Source organism: Alexandromys fortis, unplaced genomic scaffold (genome assembly GCF_014885135.2).
Source record: "Alexandromys fortis isolate MF-2015 unplaced genomic scaffold, M_Fortis_MF-2015_v1.1 scaffold_21, whole genome shotgun sequence".
Classification (NCBI taxonomy): Eukaryota; Metazoa; Chordata; class Mammalia; order Rodentia; family Cricetidae; genus Alexandromys; species Alexandromys fortis.
This window is the reverse complement of record NW_026067905.1, coordinates 4162199-4174787: the sequence shown is the minus strand read 5'-3', so window position 1 is coordinate 4174787 and position 12589 is coordinate 4162199. Positions and strand designations below refer to the sequence as shown.

At 39.0% G+C, this 12589-nt stretch overlaps 1 protein-coding gene across 1 annotated transcript in view; it reads right to left on the bottom strand.

Moving 5' to 3' along the window:
* The window catches only part of Plcz1 (phospholipase C zeta 1), a 53922-nt gene that overhangs the window by 12495 nt on the left and 28838 nt on the right, over positions 1-12589 (bottom strand). Inside the window, exons 7-10 of the mRNA XM_050135200.1 lie at positions 12217-12456; positions 8446-8602; positions 5161-5277; positions 3240-3412 (exon numbers count right to left, since the gene is read on the bottom strand). Of these exons, the coding sequence (XP_049991157.1) occupies positions 3240-3412; positions 5161-5277; positions 8446-8602; positions 12217-12456 (687 nt within the window). The remainder of the gene's footprint in view (positions 1-3239; positions 3413-5160; positions 5278-8445; positions 8603-12216; positions 12457-12589) is intronic.

Below are 12589 nucleotides of genomic sequence, written 5' to 3'. Positions count from 1 at the left end.
TACGATGATGACAAAAACAACCTTGAAGAAATGCTTGTTCAGCTTACATTGTGTGCAAGTCAAAGCGGGAACTTGAAGCAGCTTACCACATCCACAGTCAAAAGCAAAGAGAATCAGAGCATGTAAGCTTACTGCACAGCTTACCTGCTTCTTGCATACATCCCAGGACCCAAACCAAGGGGACAGTACCACCCCTTTCAGCCTGGGTCTTACCAATGAGAAAATCTCTTGGGGCTGGAGAGATGGGTCAGTGGTTAAGAGTACTTGCTGTTCTTCTAGAGAAACAGAGTTTTATTCCCAGTACTTGCGTGGCTGCTTACAACGTTAACACTCCAGTTCTAAAGGATCCAAGACCCTCTTCAAGCCTCCATGGGCACCAAGCACACACTGGGTACATAGACATAAACACAGACAAAATGTCCATACACATAGAAGAATAAAATGTTTTTTAAAAGAAAATCTCTTGTAGACATGCCCACAGGCCAACCTAAACAAATCTCTCCCTGAGACTGCCTTCCCTGGTGATTACAGACTAGGTCAAACTGACAGTTAAAATTAACCATCAAGTGGACTGATTGGACATGTTAAAAAGTCAGAAGAAGAGACCTAATGATAGATAATAAATTCCTGAAACAGAACAGTAGCAAAGGTAGCTAGACCAAGAGAATGGATAATGAACACATGGAATGGGCTAGGTATAATTTAAAGATGGATGATATAGGAAGTGAAGGAGATGTATAACATCATCCTGGTTTCTGGGTGAGCTGGTCAGACGAATACTCATTGACATGTCAATAAAATATTTAAAGGTGGATTGACTAGGAAGAGATGTTCAGCTTTAAATTTTTCAAGTTTGACAGTATACTGATTTAATACATGTGGATGCTTGTTAGACTGTTTAAAACATACTTAGGTTCTAAAACATGAGGTCAGGTTAAAGATTTGAGCCTTATTGGTGGTTAAAATCATGAACGATTGTGTAGGAGAATTTGAGAAGAATCATTAGCTTGGAACAAGCCAAGGATAAAAGCTTTATTCAATATAAATAATTTAGGAGTAGGTATAGGAAGAGGAATCCATCAGTGAAAGCAAAAGATTCCTATGGCAGATAGATAAAGAAATCAGGGCTCAAAGAGACTTGAGTGTGTTATGAAGGGTTCTTAAAAGTGGCTAATCCAAGCCAGGTAGTGGTGGCACATGCCTTTAATCCCAGCATTTGGGAGGCAGAGGCAGGTGGATCTCTGTAAGTTCAAGGCCAGCCTGGTCTACAAGAGCGAGTTCCAGGACAGGTTCTAAAGCTACAGAGAGACTCTGTCTCAAAAACACAAAACAAAACAAAAAAAACAAAAAAAAAACAAAAAAAAAACAAAAAAAAAAAAAAAAAAAAAAAAAAAAAAAAAAAAATCCACCTTTTCCCACTGAATCAACTACTTAAAATATGCAAAAAAAGGGAAGCCAACGTGACAACCCCCTTGTAAAAGAAGCCCAGTGGTTAATAGTACTTCTCCAGATGCCAGAAAAAGTGTTAGCTAATCAATATTTGCTGCACCTATTGTAGGTGATTTCTAGGTGTCTACTTTGTCTAGATTATAGTGTCACAGCATCCTAACAGCAGGAGCAAAGCCAGCTGTGTCCCTCACCAGAGCATTTCCTCCTGGCCATCTTTTCTCCTTTCAGATTTATTTTAGAAAGTAGAAGCAAAACCTCCTGTTCTTCCCTTGAGTTAAATGGCTAGGACCTGAAGCAGGTGAGAGTATATTCTGAAACCCTGTAGTGTGGTGATAGTGCTGAGCAGAGATGAGACAGAGACTGTAGGTGAAGCATATTCTAGGGACTCCAGGGTTTCAGGCACTACAGCCAAGAGGCCACTCAACAGCTGGTAGAGTTCAAGTATGGAACACATAGCTGGAAACAGCAATATCGCTGACCCAAATTCCAAAAGGGCATCTGAAATGATGCCTATGGTTGTAGGGGCAACCAGGTAAACAGAAGGAGGCACTCCAAAGAGGTCATACCCATCTAATCCATTAGCAAACAAATCCTCCAGTTTCAGACTTTATAGGTACAGCCTTAAGGAGTGGCTTGTAATTAAGTGGGAGAAAAATGCAACCAGACCTTTGTAAAGGTTCGGTGACATTTTACAAAGCAAATAAACATTGCATTTAGGTCATAGAGAATGAAGAAAAGTTGGTGATAATGGAGACAGCTGCTTTTGCTCTCAACAAAACTGTACAGAAAATAATAAAAGATGAAATAATGAGGCAGGAGAACTTGGAAGGAACAGAATGCAGCTACAAATAAAGAAGAAGTAACATGAGGAAACCATCAATTGGAGACTAGAAGTGCGGGAGAAAAATGCACATCTATATTAAAATAAAAATAAAAACACAAAGGATTCTGAGAGGAAGGCTCAGCAGTTCAGAGTAGGCACTGCTGAGAATCAGGGTTCAATTTCTAGCACCCATGAGGGGCGGCTCCAAGTCAGCTGTACCTCCAGCTCCAGGGGTATCTGATGCCCTCTTCTGGACTCCACAGGTACATACTCTACACACACACACACACACATGCGTGTGTGCGCGCGCGTGCACATACACACAAACAACTAAATAAATAAATATCTAAAAACTGAAACATATATTTTGAATCATCAAATGTAAAAAGTAAATGTTAAAAGTTCTCCCAAACTACAGGGGAAAAAATGAGAACATTTTTGTAACACATTAATAGATGTGGAAGATAGATACAGAAAAGATATGTACATAGCTTCCTTTATTTGCAACTGAACAGAGTTCAGAGACTTAGTAGGGAAAAATACTGTATTACAAAGGTAAGAGATTAATGAGAAGGAAATCGCTCCTGGAATTTGCGGGTGAAAATCTTTAAGATGAAGGGACAAAAAGCGGCAAGTCCACAAAGTCATCAGTGGGCTGAAATCAAACCTCTCCATCACAGTGCTAAATGGCAGAATACAATGGAATAATATAAACAGGTCTCTCAGAGGAAAAGGTTTTAGCCTCAATATTTCTAGGCCCTGGCAGAAAATCATTCATGTGAAAATGCACAGAAAGAAATTTTGCAGACACAGAAAAAGATGCTAAAACGGTACCCATTAATTGTGTCTAAAAAGATTAACAGGACTTTAATAGGCATTAAAGCAGATCAGTAGAATTGAAATATTAATATACACTATCTGGTTTACTTAAAAACCAGCAAATAAAAGAACAAGTCATTAATCTTACTCGTATTGTGAGGGTAACCGGGTGGCCATCTCCTATTGCTTCACTGGGGTTAAAGCTCAAGGTTGTATCTCTTAGGAAGTCTGGCTTCAAGAGATACCCAGAGCCTCCGTTATCCAAAAATTTCCCATTCTGCAAGTCCATAGGCAGTCCAGGGGTTTGGAAATTCAAGGCCACTGTGAAAAAGAAGTATGTTGACATTGTTTGGAAACAGAGAGTGTAGTTAAAGACATTCAGTTCAAGTGGTGTGTCAAATCATCACAAACTGCATATCTTCATTTATTCTAAGACTATGGATCATTCATCTAATAATTCATGATTTTTAAACTTTTTTTGCTGTCTTGATGTGGTTGTTTGAATGAAATGAAATGAAATTAAATGAAATTAAATTAAATTAAATGAAGATGGTCTCCATAGGCCATAGGGAGTGTTGCTATTTAGGAGGTATGGCCTTGGTGGAGGAAGTGTGTCACTTAGGGTGGGCTTTAAGGCTTCAAATATTCAAGCCAGGCCCAGTATCTCTTTCTCTCTCTCTTTCTACTGTCTGAAGATTCAGATGTATAACTCTCAGCTACCTCTCCAAAACCATGTCTGCCTGCATGCTGTCATGCTTCATGCCACTATGATAAGGGACTAAATCTCTGAACTGTAGGCCAGTCTCAATTAAATGTTTTCTTTTATAAGAGTTGCAGTGGGCTGACAAGGGAGGGGGACTTGATTGGGGGAGGGGGAGGGAAAGGGGAGGCGGAGGTGGGGAAGAGACAGAAATCTTTAATAAATTAAAAAAAAAAAGAGTTGCAGAGGCCATGGTGTCTCTTCACAGCAATGGAAATCCTAACACTTGCCTATGTCAATGTGTGTCTGTGAATTGTAACATTTAGTTTGCAAATTAAATTATTATATAGTTGTTGGTTGTTGAGTTAGGTTTGGGGACAGGAAATCATAGAGCACAGACTGACCTCAGGCTTTGCTCCCAAAAGAGGAAGACTTTGAACTCCCAAAGCTCTTGTCTCCCCTTTCCCTACTGAGATTACTGAGATTACAGGCATGCCTCATGATATCCATCTATTATCTTGAATAATGCAAGGAAAGTGGCATTCAGTATGGATTACCAAAAAGCAATACATGTGTCAAATAATATTCAATAAATACAAAAATTAAAAAAATAGGGCTGAGACTCTATCTTAGGGGTAGCATGTTTCCTTAACCTGTGTAGGGCATTATATTTAATCATCAGTACTGGTATCTACTGCTAAGGAAAAGAAAGCACCAACTATAATACAAATATCCAGGTCCAAGAGCTGGCTATGTTCCCTAAGATGGTGAGAAACTGGTATACACAGTGATTGATTAGTGGTCCTGGTATACAGTCCTCCCTCAAGCCTTCCTTATTCCATCTGACTCCACTGCCCATATTCTCAGACGTACACACAAGCCTCTCCACAGTCCAGGAAATGAAGAATGAGCAATGACAAGCAATGACATTGAGTGGCTGGGGCTGGTTCCATCCCTGCTCTTCAGGTAGGAGCAAGGAGAATCTGGCACAGAGAAATGACCAGTCCTGTGACCTTACTCATCCTCTGATACTGAGAGTGTCAAAGTTCATGAGAAGTCAAAATAATGGAGGACACTTGATTAAAAAGAAGGCTTGAGCCCAACTCCAGCAAGGAACTTGATCTTTGATTCCCCTTTTGTCCATCTGGTCACCCTGTTCCTCCAAGCACACACGTTCCAATATCAAGTCCTTGTGACTTAATCTTCCAACCCTCTCCAGTCACTGGGGAAAAACTTTAGCTCTAGAAACCAGTGATTTATCAATATCCCACTTCCAGGGTCAGAACTTTTTCAGAAATTGCCATTAACTCACCCAATGAATTTATTTCCACTTACATTTGCAGGTAACCCATTATCCTACATAACATACCCATCTGACAGCCTACATTCCAAAACTCTTGAGGGTTAAAATTAGAAGAGTCTGCTCTGATCATTTTGGGGTAAACTCTGGTGATGAATGACCTGGTATGGAAAATGAATTCACTGGCTAAAAAAAAAGAAAGAAAAGTAATAAAATTTTGTGGAGCATGTGTAATAAAAAATCTATTTTTATATTACTCATATATATGAAATAATTCTTTGTATGACCTGGATAAAACCATTTATCAATTACAAGATAAAAGAATTCTATGCATTTATGCTTACAAAATAATTAATAAAATTTGTAAATATTTCATGGAACAACTTACATACATTGATTATATACTTGAGGAACTATTTTGCTCTCACACATCCAAATTAATTCCACATTAGTACAAAAATACACACAATTCCAAAATAAAATGTATTTTAAGTAGCATATTTATCAGTTTGATTTTTTTTACATTTTCAATTTTTACATTAAGATGGACTCAAATGTAAGTCTTATAAAACTATGTATTTCTAGTTCCATTAATTTAGTGATCTTTTCACATAATTAAAGAGTTTAGAGGGGCCCTCAAATTATCTGGCTTAGCTCCCAGTCCTCTGGTCCAGCATCTTTTCCTCAAGTGCATCCAACTCTGTTTTCAACCTTCCATTGGCAATCTCATGGACTTCCCAACATTTTCATCTCTAATATGTTTTTTGTTGAACTATACTTGCTTGTAACATGTACATATTTATGCATGGATATGCAATCTGTACATACTCTGTATATTTTTGCTTGTCTATAAGAGACTTGGGATTAAAAACTAATTTGTATCCTTCACCATTTGACTGATGTTCGTTAGTTTAGTTGAACACAGATGTCAATTTTCTCAAAGATTTTTCGTCTTTCACTGAACAGATCTCATTGCCACAACCATTTCTGACAATATGACAATCAACACTGAGAGAAATTATTGCCATGTATAGCCTATTTGTTAGTGGGAAAGAACCCTTTCCTCCTTGACCTAAATGCTGTTGTTTTAGAAGCATTTTTAATTTAAAAGCCAAATACTGTTTTGAAATCATGATCCCTTCTGTGCTCTAAAGGAAGTCTATCCACAAGCACAACAAGCACACTTGGAACCTAGGGCTGGCCATCTACAGAGTGTTGCATTAATGGTGATGATAAATTCCAAGTGTCAACCTGGTTGGGTTAAGAAACATCCACACATCAACAAGGCACATCTACATGTATGTCTGTGAAGGTATTGATTAACTGAGAAAAACACCCTTATTATGTGTGGTATCAAAATATGGTTAGGTATTTGTTTAAAAAAGGGGGAGGGGAGTGAGGAAATCCAGTTCATCACAAGCATCCTTCTCTCTTGCTTTTTTTTTTTTTTTTTATCTAAAGAGATGTGGACAAGCAGCTGCCTTGTACTCCCTCCACCATGGAGCTATAGCCCTCTTGCTTCCTGGGCTAGGATGGACTGTGTCTCCTCAAACTATGAGTCACCTCGGCTTCCTTCCTGAAGTTGCTGTTTGGCAGGCATTTGGTCATGGCAATGAGAAAAAATAAGCTATGAAGGCCTTGTAACATGATATCTGTGTGTTACTTCTGAAATTTGCCACTAGAAATTGCACGTAATTTGTTACAAATGCACTTCATGCTCTTCCTAGAAACATATGGAAATCAAATAAAAAGAGGAAATTAAACTTCATACAATCTCACTACTCAATTAAGAATTACCATATCTGGGTGGTGGGTTTCTTTCTATTTATTTCAATCTATATGCTAATTTTTCAAATGAATTTATATCATGTATTCCCTCTTACTGGTTGTCTTTTTTTAACTTAACTGGAATAATATGAGAATCATTCTATTTTGATAACATTCCTAGATTTTATTTTTGTGATGTTTATAATGGTATGTACAGTAAGTCTAGGTATCTGTGTAGTTAAACCTTTGCTGTTATCATTAATTATTTAATTACTGACTTTTGGTACAAGAAGAATATTCTACTCTCTTTATGGCACTATGCACTATATCTAGGCTCACCTGCACCAATCCCTTTTCAAAATTGCTTGTGTGTGTTTAATCTACTAGAAGTGAGAGAATTGTGACTACTCCCACTGTGCCTAGACCTCCTATTTTTAAAAAAATTAAAAACTACACAACACATTGAGGTGTCAGACGTCAGCTAGTAAAGTGGGCCATTCAAACACTCTTGACCAGACTGTGCAGTAAGAAATCTGTGCAACCCAAGTTGGGAAGGTGACCCAGCAGATAAGAGTTCCCAGTAAGCAAACATGCAGTCCTGAATTTACATCCCCATCACCCAAATAAAAACCCAGCATGGCTGCATGAACACCTATAGCCTCAGCACTGTGGCAGGATGGGAAAGAACCCAGAGGGTGAGACTTGCTGACTACCAGCCTAACTCCAGGTTCAGTGAGAGAGCCTGTCTTGAGGGAACAAGGCAGAGAGTGACAGAATAGAACCCTGGTATCTTCAACTGGATTCTGCTTGATCACAAGTACATGTATTCGCGTACACACATCGCTCTCCTCTCTCTCTTCTCTCCTCTTCTCTCTCTCTCTCTCTCTCTCTCTCTCTCTCTCTCTCTCTCTCTCTCTCCCTCCCTAGTGGTTTCATAAAGCACTCCTTCTTGCTGCCTACAGTCTTCCATTCTGCTCTATTTTGTCATCCTGTCCCACTCAATAGTACTCTATCTTACCCTTTTATCTGTCTGACTCTCCGGCTGCTGTGCAATGCACCAGAGCACACAGTGGCTTGTGCGACTCTCGGATTGCAGCCTGCTTCTGCTTACACTTTCTCCCACAAAAACCTGAGTGTTTTGCAGTGGCCCCTGTCATTCAGCACTCTGTAGTACCACCTGCCCATCTCAAATCTGCCCACACAAGGGTCCACACCTACACTCAATCAAAATGCCGGAATTTTAAAGAAGGCAATTTAAGCATGATGTTGGCACACCTTTAGTCTCAGCGCTCGGTAGGCAGAGGCAGGTAGGTCTCTATGAGTTAGTTCAAGGCCATTTTGGCCAACACAGTGTGTTCCAGGACTACATAGCTCTACCTTGTCTAAAAAAATTAAGACAGTTAATAAAAAAGTTTTATGATATAAGACTTAATGAAATTCAAAAATACAAACCCTTTCGAAATTATATTAAGTGAATTTAAATTAAATAAGTATATATATTCATAAATATGCCCAACCCATGTTAACCCTTCAGCAGTAAATAGAACTGACTTAAATACTCTGTCCTTTGAAGTTTTAAGCATTTACCTCTCAATTTTAAAAGTTTTCGAGCTTGAGACTCCCCAATAGAATTATTCTCATTAAATTGCTGATAACGTCTTGAATATTGTAAGCTTCGGAACTTCTCAGCTTTAGTATAAATGACAAGATCAGATAAGGCCTGAGCTATTTTTAGCTTCCTGATCTGAAAATAAAATGCAGTGATTTCACATTTTTACACTACATTTGTAATTTTACTTTTCTAATAATAAAAGTATGCTTTTAAAGAGATGATTTCAGGTTTTTTTTTTTCTTAAGCTTATCTCCTCCAGAATTCTTTGGACTAAGCCAATGTAATCATTTTTATGCCCACCATATTTAATAAACATCTGAACTAGACTGAACTTATTTTAATTAGTTAATGTTTTAAGACTTGAGAATAAAAATTTTTACTATTTTCTCAACCCCCAAAGATTTCAGCTTAGTCTCATAAATTTTATAAATTTAACAACGGTAGTCATAAATACATTTCCAGTTCATTCTGACATTTTAGGATAGTTTTTCTCTTTAGTAGATATTTGCTCTTCCACTGCAGTCCCCTCAGCCTCTTCTCAGGTTTGTGATCAACCTCCCTGACTCCTGCTCATGCTACACATTAATATTTAAGTTAGTACATAAATGATACATTTCTTCATGACATCCTCACAAGTATGCATCATCATACACTCCTCTCGTTTGTCTATCTGCTGTGCTGCCCTCCCCTGTGATCCCTCCGGCAGCCTCCTGCTCATCCCCTACTCAATTTTTATGTCACGTGGGTCCCACTGTTTTCTCTTAGTTCCATCTCAGTCCTTTATATTTCTTCAAACCCTCCAGTCATCCTCTTCCTACTTTTGTGTCATATATATGCATGTATGTATATGCATAAATTTATATATTAATTCCCATATCAGAAAGACTGTGCAGTGTTTGCCTGTGTCTGGCTGGTGTCTCTTAGCATAATGATACCCAGATCAAAGATAATAATGTGACAAGGAATAATGAAGATGTCTATATCATACTCCTGCAAGGCTCAGGGGACACTGCAGATGGGAAGCAGAAAGACTATAGAAGCCAGAGGTCAGGGAACATTGCTGAGAAATAGTGTTTTCTAGACACAGCATAGCCATCACACTGATGAACTTACAGCAGATGTAGTGGCCTGCACAAGACCCACACAAGCTCAAGCCAGCCAGACCTCTACCAAGGAGTGGGAATGGGTGCCTGGGGAACTATTAGCAGTTGAGGGTCACTGAGGAAACAAAGTCAATCTTCTCCAGTAGTGTGGCTATAATAGGTTGCCCTACACCACGAGCATACAGGTGAACATACAAGATGAACATGCAGGCAATATAAATTGGACTAAGAGGAGGAGAGGGAAGGAAGGAAAGAAGGAAGAGGGAGAGGAAGGGGAAGGGGGGAAGGGGAGGAAGAGGAAGAAGAATTCACTGAGAGAAAGAAGTGTATGTAGAGACAATGACAGAAGGTACAAGGGAGACACAGAGTGGATATAATCTAAACACATTGTGTTTGCAGATGATATTACAAAAAAGTAAAAACTTAAAAAGATTAAAAGTAAAAATGTTTATAAAAGACCTGCAACTGAAAAAAATGACAACTCAGTTAATTTAAAAAGATAAGAAAGAATCTGAAAAGTAGAAACTAAAAATCAATACATAGATCCCATCAAACAAAAAGTTGGCTCTTTGAAAAAAAAATAAACAAGATCAATAAATGATGTGGGAGTGTCATATCAATCTGTTGATTTCATTGGCTGAGCAATAAAGAAACTGCTTGGCCCTCATAGGTTAAAGCATAGATGGGAGGAGAAAACAGAATAGGATGCTGGGCGGAAGAGGAAGTGAGGTCAGACTCTGCTCTGCTCCCGGAGAGACTCTGCTCTCCGGATCACAGACGCCATGCTCAGCTCTCCCGGGTAGACGCGATAGCTCTGCTCTCTGAGGCACACGTGATGAAGATGGATGTAGGCTAGAATCTTCCCGGTAAGCGCACCTTGGGGTGCTTACACACATTATTAGAAATGGGCTAGTCCAGGTGCGAGAATTAGCCTGTAAGGGCTAGAGTTCATGGGCCAAGCAGTTCTTTAAATGAATACAGTTTGTGTGTTGTTATTTCGGGCGTGAGCTAGCCAAGCAGCTGGGGTGTTGGGGACGCAGCCCCGCCGCTTCTTATTTCAACAAATAAACCTCTAACCAAACTATTCAATAAAGAAAGAATTTCAGAAGGACTAAAGTTAAAGACAAAAAAAAAGAGTGCTACAACAGATTCTAGGGAGGTACAAAGGATTAGTAGGAATACTGTGAAACCTTATATACAAAGGAAAAACCTAAATGAAATGGACAGATTCCTAAATACAAATAATCCCAGGAGGTCTCTCCAGTCGGAGCTGACCACCTTAGCTTCAAAAATTGTTACAAATGGGCATATGGTGGCAGTCATTCAAAACAAAGGCTTCTCTCCAAGATAGGCGTACACTGTGTAAGATCCCGTAAATAATACAAAGCTGATTTTTTTTTTTGCAATAATTATCCAAACATAGAGAAAGTAGGCCCAAAGAGACACCAAGAAGTTCCAGCTGCCTGGTGTGAAACACTACATCAAGCTATCCCACAGTTAAGATTCCTTTCCACTGAGGTTGTGGGGTAGAGGGAACACTCCTGTATTGCTGGTGGGAATGCAAGCTGGTACAAGCCCTTTGGATGTCATGTAGCTATTACTCAGAAAATTAGAAAACAATCTTCCTCAAGACCTGGTAATAGCACTTTTGGGTATATATCCAAAGGATGCTCAATCGTGCCACAAGGACATGTGCTCAACTATATTCATAGCAGCATTGTCTGTCATAGCCAGAACCTGGAAACAACCTAAATGCCCCTCCACCAAAGAATGGATAATGAAAATGTGGTACATTTACACAATGGAGTACTACACAGCAGAAAAAAAAATGACATCTTGAATTTTGCAGGCAAATGGATGGAGCTCGAAAACATCATTTTGAGTGAGGTAACCCAGACCCAGAAAGACAATTATCACATGTACTCACTCATAAGTGGTTTTTAAACATAAAGCAAAGAAAACCAGCCCACAAATCACAATCCCAGAGAACTTAGACAACAATGAGGACACTAAGAGAGACTTACATAGATATAATCTACATGGGTAGTAGAAAAAGACAAGATCTCCTGAGTAAATTGGGAGCATGGGGACCTTGGAAGAGGGTTGAAGGGGAGGGGAGGGGAGAGGCAGGGAGGGGAGCAGGGAAAAATGTAGAGCTCAATAAAATCTTCAAAAAAAAGATTCTTTTCCACAAACCATTCATGCAAGGGAAGGATCAGTTCTCATCTCCACTAGCCCAGCTGAAGAGTAGCACAGAACACAATGCACGCATTTTAACATAATAATACAAATACATATAACACTGTGCAGCATTCGCATTGATTCTATTGCTGCATCTGCTACATGGGAGGGAAATTGTGTTATTTCCCTCTGCATCCTTTCTATTCTTGTACAGAGCCTATTACATATGAGTGTATATAAATGTCTACTCCAGTGAGTTTTTTAGGAAAAGCTACTCCGGAAAGAGAGATAAATTTTGCATGTTCTTATCCACTGGCAACTTCTTTCAAGCAAGATTTTAAATTGGACTCAAGCTTTCATTAAGAGGAAACTGACTCTCTTAAATAAAATTATTTCAACTCCTCACCAAGAACTTTAGAAAGCTTTGATAGTTGGTAAAATTCTCAAGAAACATGTTCTCACCCTCCTTTTGGCAAATGTTCCTCTGGTCAGCTTTAAAGGATCTCTCTCCTTTTTCTGCTGGACCGTTGACAAAAAGATGTCTCGTGTTTCTCCTTCTTTTAGTGGCTCTTCATTGTCATCATCATAGACATCTTCCTCATACTCTATCACCTGGCCCTGTTTCTCAGCCCCTTTCCTCTCACGGGTTTCCTGTAAGGTTCCTATTTTCTTATTTTTCACTAATATTTTGAATTTTAGTGCCTATAAAAAAACAGTTGGAAACAAGACATATTTACAAGCAAGTCATCGCTGCAATCTCAGGAAATACCCCAACATGTGTACAATATTTAAAAAGAAAGCAAGGCTGAGTCTGGGAAATAACCTACAGTAGCAA